This window comes from Rhynchophorus ferrugineus, unplaced genomic scaffold (genome assembly GCF_030347505.1).
Source record: "Rhynchophorus ferrugineus isolate W39M unplaced genomic scaffold, kcgeb_rfMv2 rfM3, whole genome shotgun sequence".
In the NCBI taxonomy this organism is placed as follows: Eukaryota; Metazoa; Arthropoda; class Insecta; order Coleoptera; family Curculionidae; genus Rhynchophorus; species Rhynchophorus ferrugineus.
Window position 1 is genome coordinate 53,547,503 of NW_027472582.1, and position 10,143 is coordinate 53,557,645.

Sequence of the window (10,143 nt, forward strand, 5' to 3'; positions counted from 1 at the left end):
GTTAAGAGCAATATTAGTGCCCCAAAAGTCATTTTCAAAAACTGATTTTATTGGAGTATACGGTAGGATATCCTTATTTTTTACTATGGCTTCAGAATCATCAAAAACAAAACCACCCCACAATGAAACAAAGTGACTAGCCCAAGCCACTGAAGCAATTGCTATAAATTTGCCAGCATTATTATTATTATCCTAAAAACGCAAATTTTAAACTAGAGTATTATTAACAAATTTTAATGCATACCATTTTTCATGCTTTTAATCTAAAGGAAATTAAATTAATATATACTACTTTACATGATTTCAAATACTGAACTATATTGTTCAACAATCAACTTATTAAATATAAAATCAATATATTTAAACTCATATTTGTTTGGGAATAATAGTTAAATTGCACAGATGTGATAGAGTTAGACAATTGAACTACTTTTTGACTTGAAAATATTTGACTTCATATCATCGTTTGTGAGATAGGATTTTAGGTTAAGAAAAAGGGTTAAATCTTTTAGATTTCCAAAAATGGATACTGATATAGAAGGGTAAACAAAAGATGAAGGAAACAATATTCTAAATATAATTTTTTCATACAATTGTTGTAGGCCAAATTCGGGTGTATATAAAAAGAATGTCCAAGGTAAATCACCTCATAAATGGGTTGATATAACAGATATATTTCAAGAAAGTGTTAAAGGTAAGTAACTCTTGGTATATTATTTTTATTGAAGAATACTTTTGATTTTTAGATCTTAACTTGGGCGAATTGTTATATGATGATATGTTTGGATTACTGGAGGCTATGTCTGCAATAGAAATGATGGACCCTAAAATGGATGCTGGTATGCTATGTAACCGTGGTGCAAGGAAAGTTACATCATTCGAACAGGCTGTTAATGTAAAAGAGTAGTATTACAATTAGTTTTTAAACTAAGATATACATCACATTCTAGGATGGTTTGTTGCCTCTAACTAATCTTCCTCAATCTACTTTGTTAGGTATAATTGATGGTACTTTGGCAAGATTAGTATCATGGTTAGAAGGTCACTCATTAGCTCAAACAGTAAGTGTTTGAAAATTTACTAATATATTGTATTAAAAGACTATTTGCAGGTATTTACATGTTTATACCTTCATAGGCCCTATGCCTGCCAGGATCATGCTCTTAGAGTATTTTGCCTTGCAGTTTATAAGTTACTGGATGTTATCAAAGATCTGTTACATAAGTTAGTAATAAGAAACTGCAGCTAGGGTGGTTAGACAGTAATCATATTTTATAAGCAATATTTATTGTTTATCTTATAGTGTTACTTATCTAAATACCAAGCTTTGAAACATATTTGCTATTTTTAATTGCACTATTTGAAATACTTTGTTTTTCTCTAGAGCTTTTGTTTATGAGGAAGAAGATTTTCAACCAATGCAATATGGGTTTCTGCTAAAGCCAGATATATCAGAACAGAGAATGATAGGTATGTTAAGAGAAGTAGAAGAAGAGCTCCACAGGAAAAGCAGAAATAAACCTACTGATGTTGAATGTAAAAAGATTGGTGTTGAAACACAGGCTGTATTTGCTCGAATTAAGTTTGTTAGAATTTTCTTGCAAGTATTAAACACATTGAGAAAGGAGGAACAACAACAACAGCAAACTTCTTTAACAGACTGTCAAAGATTAATACAAAATGCATTAGAGATGCTGCAAATAATAAAGGAGACTGTTTCACTTGGAGATGGTAGTGATGGTAAGTAAGTAATTTAAAATTTAAATATTTATTTGTATGAATGCCTTTTTAAGGTAATGAGGAAATGGCTTGTTTTGAACCTTCTATTAACCAAAGATTATTACCACCAACATTTCCACGTTATACAAAAATTAAAAAGAGAGAGGAAGCAATTGTTCATTTTACTGAAATGATGGAAAGATTTAAAGTTGTGTGTAAAGCTCAGGGGATAACATCTTTTCATCAATCCTTGGTAATTTATAAATAACAATAGTTATCAATATAATGCTGTTGATTTTAGGATATATTCTCAGAATTTAGTCAATCAGGACCATGTCTTGTAGCGCGATGTGCCCTACAGCTAGCGGGCCGTAATGCTGGCGCATCTAGAGACGCACTCCGGGAAGCTATAAAAAGTTTTTCAGGCCCGCCAGCTCTAAGTAAACACTTGCATTTACAATTTTATTTTGAATTACCAAAAAACTACTTTATTTAGGTGGTAGAGCAATTCCTGCTGCACGTCAACATGCAGACACTTTTCTCGCGAGAGCTGCACGCCCTGCTGCATTACTTCTTCAACTTAGTGGACACAATAGAGCTAGACAAAGAGACAAGCTTGCTGTTTTACTTGATGAATTAGCCCAATTACAAGATGTAATATAGATTGTTTTATTCCAAAACACCTAATCTTTTAAGTACACTTTAGGAAGCAGAAAGAGCAGACAATAATTGTGCGTCAGCTTTAAATGTTCTTCCTAAACCATACATGGCGACTTGGGCATTGTATCATACATTAAGAGCTCAATCATTGTACTTATTAGCTGGTTTTGAACTAGAATTATATGCAGAACATGAATATTATTATATTTATTGGTAAAATAAGCATTTTTAAATTTATATTAAGTAACTTATCTTATTTATTCCAATTTAGGTATTTATATGAATGCATTTATAGTTGGTTAATTTCAACTTTATCAAAAGCAGATAGTCTTCTACAAGAAAATGCAGTGAATCAGGCTAATACTGGCAAAGGACGGCGTTCTAAGCCTACAAAAGCTACTCGAAAGCCAAGGCCCCATGCTAAAGATGCATTAAGATTGCAAGCTTTACAACAGCTTTGTGGCGGCTATTTTAAAGTAGATTTTTAATTTATTATCAAATTTACAATAAACGAAAAAAAAATTTTAGGCTCTATTAGGTCTATTGAGGGAAGGACTTCTTCAAGCACCACTTCCGGGCTTTGATAGGGAACGTGTAAGATTTGAACATCGTTTTCTAGCCTTTTCTCGGCTTCCAGCTCCACCGCCAGCTATTTACAAACAATTTAGATCAGCTGCGCAACATGAGGCATCTCACGTAAATAGAACTCTTTTTTTGTGATTCAACTTTATCAATATTTACATATTTAGGGTTCAGCGGAATTATTTTTGGCTGCGGGTCGCCACTTTGGACAAGCTGGACAGCTCTTGGCTGCTGGCGGAGGGGACGTACCCCTTGCACGAGCTGCTAAAACAAATTTGGTATTATTACGTGTACTGGCAACTGGTCATCGTCCGAAAGACCGACCTTTTTTTTGTTTTAAAGACAGCAAACATTTTCCAGTTATCAAATTAACAGATAGTTAAATAACGCAGGACGCTACACAAAATTAATATTTTGTTGTGATATCTATTTTTTGCCACTTGAACGGTCATATGGTTTTTTGTTAGCATTTGCAACGTTCGACGATAATCTATTCAATTTTGATTTAATTTTTATAAAATTATCACTGTTTTATTATTATTTGAAAACAATCTGGGCACCGTAACGCCTTTAAAGTAACCATCTATAATTTGAAACCAATAATACTATGGATAATGTTCCATCATAATTCATTTGTTTTGAAATATAAATTTGAATTTTAAAGTGTATGTATTTTCGTTTTAACAGTTACATAAATGTATGTGATGTGGTGATTTTTTATTTCATTTACCTTTATTGTTTTAATTGATAATGCAATTAATTCCTTGCATTATCACCTCAGTTTTTATTATTGTTTTGTTTAAAATTTTAATATTATATATTAGTACATTATGTATTAGTTTTACTTTAGCTTCATCCGTTTAATATAAATATAATTATGTAATTAATGTTAATGATCTCAATCTTCAATCATCAATAAAGTTAATAATTAAACTCTTGTAAGGTCAATTAGAAACTGCAACACTTTGTTATTGCTTTATTAGTATTTTTTCAACCATTATTTGAAAAATTATTGTTAGTTATCCCTTTCGTTTCCTAACGTTTTCAGTTATACATTGAAACATAACACTTATTATATTACAGTTGACCGGCTGGTTTGAGGTTATTAAGCAGTCTTTCATATAAGGATAACGTGGGAATTCCTACATGAAAATATCATAAATTTTATAAAAATATATATGGTGTTTCTAAATATTACCTTATTTTTATTAGTGTAAAACTTGCCATTAATCTTCACAAACTCTGATATTTCGAATAAACATTCGAACACACAGTTATAGTCTAAATTTTCTAGTATTTCTCGGTTTCCCATAAAACTTGTGTCATAATTATTAGCAATACTTAAACAATCATAAACGGCAGCATGACCAAATAAGTCAACTAAAACCTAAAACGTTTTCTTTTAATAGCATATTTAAAAAATAATATACCTTACAAATGTAGTAGTTAAGTTAACCAGTAGAAGTAACGTTACTTTTATTAAAAGCATTATTGCTAAGATATTTATTACAATATAATTGTATCAAGTCAATAATTACATTAAAATATATGGCCAACTACTACTGTCAGAGAATTAACATCTAGCTTAAAATACAATAAAATATCTAGAAAAACTAATGTTTCAGTTATACGAGGTGATGTTGAAAAATGTTGGTTTCAACTTAATATATGTATTATATTATTGAATTTTATTTATAATAAGAACATTAATTCTGCTTGAATTAATAATTCGCTCATTGTCATTGTTTTGCCCACGAACTTATTCATAAAAACTTGGAAGATTAATCAATGACTGTTTTGATTTAGCCACAAAACTCTTTTCACGAGCACCTTTTGAAGTCAGATTTAAACTATTAAGAGAGTTCTACAGAGATCGCAACGAATACTAGTCAGGCGGGGCAAAGTCTGGAATACAGCACTATAGAGTGCATAATAATAACCATCTTTTTTTAATTAATTACATCTTATATTGGATATTCTTGTATATAGTACAATTTTAATTTACAAATTACTTTATTACTACTGATTTGTTGTACTTGCATTAATAGACAAGAAATGTGAGTACGAGTTTTAATACATCAGAACGTATTTCCCAAATTAAAATAATACTAAATTATAGTCTATACAAAAGAACAGTGAACTCACATCCTCTGAATTGATGACGCTAAAACGTCACAAAGTTACCGCATCAACTCCTATTTTTAGTATAGTTTTATATATTTTATACCTAAGCTAATGTTAAGAATAAACTAATACGATATACAAGTTCGTGTTGCTTGGTTCGCTTTAATCTTCTGATTTACTGTGTTTTGTGCAGTAGCTGTATTGCTTCAACTTTTCTGTGATTTAGCAACCTTATTTCATGTTTTAAGGCGAAATCTTGGATTATTTCGTTTATGCATTTGATTTCAAGGTCATCGTATAGCTCTTCGTTGGTTACGTAGCGGTAAGCATTGTTAATTAATCGCAGAACTTTGTTTTGGCTGCGTTGGATTATTAGGTGATTTAATTTTTTTATTGCAACCCCATTTTTGCACCTTATACGCCCAACTTGACTTTATGACTGATAGAGGTCAAGTTGAGAGTATCTTCGGACTAACTAGTACAGTTGCTTGATAGTCTATATATATATATATATATATATATATATATATATATATATATATATATATATATATATATATATATATATATATATATATATATATATATATATATATATATATACTCTCTACTCTACGAAGATACTCTCAACTTGACCTCTATCAGAGATATAATCAGGTTTTATCATTTCGCCGCAACGCTGTTCGTTGGCTGTTACTTGTACTTTTTCTACAGCATTAGGCAGATATATCTTTTGTCATGATAAATGTGTCGTCGGCAAATATATTCTAAGTACTATTGTAATTGTTTTTGGAATATCATTAGTGTAGTGCAGATACAGGAGTGGTCCCAAGACACTAGCCGAAATAGGTTTAAGTGTTGAGAATCCTCCTTTATGCGAGTCTCTAAATTTTCTTTCGAAAATATATGATTGCAGTAGTCGCTAGTAATTTTGCAGTAGCAATTCGCTCATTTTGCAGATTAATCCCAAATGTCATACCCGGTAAAAATCTTGTGAGATATACAGGAATATTACAAGGCAGTATTTCTTTTCTGATACTCTGTACATTTTTACAGATATTTCTGTTATGGCTGATTGCCGAGTGCTAATTCCGAAACCCAAAGTGTGGTATTTCTATAGATAGTTTAATACGTTTTAATAGCAGTCTTTCAAATAACTGTGATATCGCAGGTAGCAGTCGGCGTCTGTAAATAGGTCTGTAATGTCCGGTTAGTTCTGTCGGTTTGTCAGGTTTTATGAGCATAATTATTCGAGCAACCTTGAAACATTCCAGAACATCCTTCAGTCTTGAAACAGACATTGAATATGTATGTCAACATGATTTTCGTGGCAGCTTTTTCAATAATCCAGATGAAATATCATCAATTTCATCAGGAGCCTTTTTAGGATTGAGTTTGTTGGAACATCAGGCTGATAAACAGAATTTGTATCTATTGTAGATTCTATATCAATGGGTTAGAAGACTTCGGCGAAATGTCAACTCTTTAATCGTTACATCGAACCCATTCATTTCGATCATTTTTAATAGACGATACTCTAATAATTGGTCTTTTAAATCTCCGAGTTGCTTTCCATAGGGAGTAATCTTTGTTTGCTTCTGGGTTTAATTTACTTGTATATTTTTCTAAGCAACTGTGTTTATATTCTTTTTTGCTTGTTTTGATTTGCCTTATTACTAATTCTATTAAATATTTTTTCTGCAGCATTTCTGATTCAGTGTCATACTCTTCTGGCTTTTCGTTTTTCTTTTATCAATTACTTGATTACAAGGAATAATTTACCTCATATTCTGATTTTTCTCTTGATGTTGGGGTAGCTTTTATTTCTCTTTTGCAGCTAACCGAATTTATTCAATTATATTTTGGGTTTTCTGTTCAAGATTGTCTATACTTTTGATTCTTACCTTTAAACTGATTTGTTCATGCATTATAAGTCCAAACGTGTCCCAGTTAGTAAATTTGTTAGTAAGATAAGTGTTAACAATACTGGAGTGTGATTAGAATAGAAGAGAGAAGATTCGTGAATATGCTCGCTGGTAGTGTGTAGTGTCCAGTAGGTATCATAATCATGTATTTTAATCCACGTTATAATTCTTAGAAACGAAAACACTTTTGTTGTTTTTCATTATCTTGTTTTGGGATTTTTCCAATTTTTTTACTCTGTTTGCTAAGTGACTGAAATTGTGTCGCATTTCAGTCTGAAATTCACTGAGCAATTTCATCAGCAGCAATCAGCATTTTTATTTCAGTTATTTTATCGCTTTTTTTGTTTTCTATGCCCATCCAATACATCTATGTTTACTGCAAAACAAAAGCGGTCCAGCGTTGTTGTGATAGAACACACTTGGTAGTGGTTATTAGAGAGTTTTGGAAAGTATAGAGACAAATTAGTAGTTTGGTCAAGTTTGAACACTTAATGTGCGCGAGTAACATCACCTTTCTTGTCAACAATGGGAGTAACCGTTTATTAAAAGTTTATACAGACGCCTTAACAAGATTAATTATTATTTATAAATATTTGTGATAGTAGTCAACAGGCCTTAAAGCAATAAGTATTTGAAATCTCATTAACAAATCCAATTATTTTGCTGCAAATTCTCTTTCACTTATATATTCAATAAGATATGGGTAATAACAAGCATTTTAATTTCTCATGGATTGTGTATATTAACAATTTTCAAATATAAGGTTTTTATTGAAAAGTGTTAGTTTTATCTAAATGTAATAAGTTTTATTGTAACATTTCAAAAAATACAGAACAATTATTCCGGTCGTTTTGGTACGCATTTAGCAATTTTCTTCATGTCCCCACAGGCATTTATTTTTTCTCCTAAACCTTTTAAACAGGTTATTAATTCATCCACAACACTTGATGGAAATTCCGAGTCTCTGCTGATATTATCCTGAATGAAAATATAGAGGATTATAAGCGAACAAAAGATATATTAAATTACAAAAACTTACTTTGATTTTATCGATCACGATTTCGCCATCTTTAGTGATAATACCGGTACTTAGAGCGATGCATTTGTGGAAACATAATTGTTTTTCGGTAGGTTCTTTTTTCTCCCTGGGAGGTTTTATTTCATCTTTGGTTAGTCCGTTTTCGGTCATACAGTCATCTATTTGTTTCTTTGTTGGTCGTGACATTAACAGTTGAAGTGGCCCAGGAGGAGGATGTTCTTCATTAGAATCTCCTAGAACCTAATCACAGTACTTTAATCTAATGAATGCAAAAATTTATATATTTTTTAGGTACTGGACTTTAGAAAATTAAAATCATATATTGATATAGTAATACACAATAAAAAATTCTAATTGGATAATACATTTTAACATATCGTAAAATTTACTTACTGCAGCTGCCGCTATCAACAGTATGAATGTATAGTAAATGCTGCCCATGTTGATCGTTTGCAAAACTATGATCAGTTTTATTCCGTGTCAGCTTTATATACTAAATTTTAACTATAATTATAATAATAAATGTAATTTTCGGGATAATAACTTCCTGTTGGCACATACATAATAAAATTGGTGTTAACAGACTACATGATTATTCCGTATTTATTTAGGGTACACATTTAATCGTGTTACACATCAACGAATCCATTTTTTTAAATTTTATAGCACGTTAATTATAAGGTGGCGGAAATTTAGTAAACATAATATTTATAACCCTATGAACAAATAACTACTTTTGTATCTTCTAGCTTCTTCAAAATTCAAGTATTAAAAGTATATTTGGATGTAGATATGTTAGAAATGTTTTGATTTGAAAAAATTGATTTGCAATACCATGAACCGTGAAGGATTGGTATACTAAGCTTAGACGTGGTTAAATGACCACCGAAGACGGTGAACGCAGTGGACGCCCAAAAGAGGTTGTTACCGACGAAAACATTAAAAAAATTTACAAAATTATTTTGAATGACCGTAAATTGAAATTGAATTAAATAGAAGACACAGACATCATATCATTTACGAATATTTGGGTATGAGAAAGCTCTGTGCAAAGTGAGTGCCGCGCGAGCTCACTTTTGACCAAAAAAACGACGAGTTGATGATTCGGAGCAATGTTTGAAGATGATCAAGCCTAACATACCCAATTTTTTGCGTCGATATGTGACAATGGATGAAACATGGTTCCATCATTTCTCTCCGAAGTCATCCGACAGTCATTCGAGTAGATTGCACACGATGAACCAGGGAAAACGCAATAGTCGGCTGGCAAGGTTATGGCGTCTGTATTTTGGGATGCGCGTGTAATAATTTTCATTCACTACCTTGAAAAATGAAGGACCATCAACAGCGACTATTACATAGCATTATTTGACCGTTTGAAGGACCAAATCGCCGAAAAACGGCCGCATTTGAAGAAAAAAAAAGTGCTGCTTGACCGTGTCACAAGTCAGTGAAAACGATGGCAAAAATTTATTAATTGGGCTTCGGATTGCTTCCTCATCCACCGTATTCTCCAGATCTGGCCCCCAGCGACTATTTCGTGTCCACAGATCTCAAAACAATGCTCGCTGGGCAGAAATTTTCGTCGAATAAAGATGTGATCGCCGAAACTAAGGCCTGTTTTGAAGCAAAGGACAAATCGTACTACAAAAATGGCATCGAAAAGTTGGAGGGTCGCTGCAATCAGTGTATCACCTTTGAAGGAAATTATGATGAATAAAAAAAACTAATTTTGCCAAAAAATTGTGTTTTACTATGGTAGGCTGGGGCTTGTCAATTGACCTATTAAGTAGCTTTTTAACCGACTTCAAAAAAGGAGGAGATTTTATGTTCGATTGTATATTTTTTGTATATTCATCAATTTCCCCATCAATTGTAGACCGATTTTCAAAATTGCATTCGAAAGAGTGCCCTTGTGAGTTGGTCCCAATGGAACCAAGTCAGGATCTGATGGTGGAATCCGGAGAAATCAAGGGACACCCTCAAATTTCAAAGGCACGTACAATGTTTTCACATATTTTTTTATTTAAAATAATCAGATATTTGTGTATAATGTTATTGCTGAGCTGGTGTAGCGAAAGACAAAACTCTTCA

The 10,143-nt window shown here is 31.9% G+C and overlaps 4 protein-coding genes across 8 annotated transcripts in view; 1 reads left to right on the top strand and 3 right to left on the bottom strand.

The window, feature by feature from the left end:
* Tmtc4 (Transmembrane O-mannosyltransferase targeting cadherins 4) overlaps window positions 1-475 on the bottom strand; it is a 3,211-nt gene extending 2,736 nt beyond the window's left edge. For 4 of the 5 annotated variants that reach the window (XR_013005029.1, XR_013005028.1, XM_076399666.1 and 1 more), the window contains exons 1-2: window positions 245-475; window positions 1-192 (exon numbers count right to left, since the gene is read on the bottom strand). The exon at window positions 1-192 is cut by the window's left edge and continues 44 nt beyond it. Coding sequence is in view for 2 of the 5 variants with exons in the window: in XM_076399666.1 (XP_076255781.1) it covers window positions 1-192; window positions 245-247 (195 nt within the window). In the remaining 3 variants the exon portion in view is untranslated. The remainder of the gene's footprint in view (window positions 193-244) is intronic. The other variant, XM_076399667.1, reaches the window with a different exon arrangement.
* Window positions 187-3,894, top strand: Naa35 (N-alpha-acetyltransferase 35). Its single transcript, XM_076399668.1, has 13 exons — window positions 187-542; window positions 603-694; window positions 747-895; window positions 951-1,061; window positions 1,112-1,224; window positions 1,385-1,740; window positions 1,794-1,972; window positions 2,021-2,159; window positions 2,216-2,373; window positions 2,426-2,592; window positions 2,651-2,855; window positions 2,908-3,075; window positions 3,129-3,894. The coding sequence occupies exons 1-13, from the start codon at window positions 523-525 to the stop codon at window positions 3,342-3,344; spliced, it is 2,073 nt and encodes a 690-aa protein (XP_076255783.1). The 5' UTR covers window positions 187-522; the 3' UTR covers window positions 3,345-3,894.
* A 28-nt stretch (window positions 3,895-3,922) lies between these two features.
* Window positions 3,923-4,517, bottom strand: LOC143193456 (uncharacterized). Its single transcript, XM_076399673.1, has 3 exons — window positions 4,397-4,517; window positions 4,160-4,348; window positions 3,923-4,103 (listed from the first exon to the last, which is right to left on the bottom strand). Exons 1-3 carry the CDS (start codon window positions 4,448-4,450, stop codon window positions 3,981-3,983), a joined length of 366 nt encoding a protein of 121 aa, XP_076255788.1. The 5' UTR covers window positions 4,451-4,517; the 3' UTR covers window positions 3,923-3,980.
* A 3,242-nt stretch (window positions 4,518-7,759) lies between these two features.
* On the bottom strand, window positions 7,760-8,563 carry LOC143192992 (uncharacterized). The gene is made up of 3 exons (XM_076398896.1): window positions 8,443-8,563; window positions 8,050-8,289; window positions 7,760-7,988 (listed from the first exon to the last, which is right to left on the bottom strand). Exons 1-3 carry the CDS (start codon window positions 8,488-8,490, stop codon window positions 7,848-7,850), a joined length of 429 nt encoding a protein of 142 aa, XP_076255011.1. The 5' UTR covers window positions 8,491-8,563; the 3' UTR covers window positions 7,760-7,847.
* Between the last annotated feature and the right edge of the window lie 1,580 nt (window positions 8,564-10,143).

Coding starts and splice junctions, on each gene's coding strand:
- Naa35 (XM_076399668.1), top strand. CDS start 523: ATGGATACTGATATAGAAGG. Junction 1,225..1,384: donor ATCAAAGATCTGTTACATAA/GTTAGTAATAAG, acceptor GTTTTTCTCTAG/AGCTTTTGTTTATGAGGAAG. Junction 3,076..3,128: donor CGCAACATGAGGCATCTCAC/GTAAATAGAACT, acceptor TTACATATTTAG/GGTTCAGCGGAATTATTTTT.
- LOC143193456 (XM_076399673.1), bottom strand. CDS start 4,450: ATGCTTTTAATAAAAGTAACGTTACTTCTACTGGTTAACTTAACTACT. Junction 4,349..4,396: donor TTAACTTAACTACTACATTT/GTAAGGTATATT, acceptor AAAACGTTTTAG/GTTTTAGTTGACTTATTTGG. Junction 4,104..4,159: donor TTTACACTAATAAAAATAAG/GTAATATTTAGA, acceptor ATTTTCATGTAG/GAATTCCCACGTTATCCTTA.
- LOC143192992 (XM_076398896.1), bottom strand. CDS start 8,490: ATGGGCAGCATTTACTATACATTCATACTGTTGATAGCGGCAGCTGCA. Junction 8,290..8,442: donor TGTTGATAGCGGCAGCTGCA/GTAAGTAAATTT, acceptor TACTGTGATTAG/GTTCTAGGAGATTCTAATGA. Junction 7,989..8,049: donor TCGTGATCGATAAAATCAAA/GTAAGTTTTTGT, acceptor ATTTTCATTCAG/GATAATATCAGCAGAGACTC.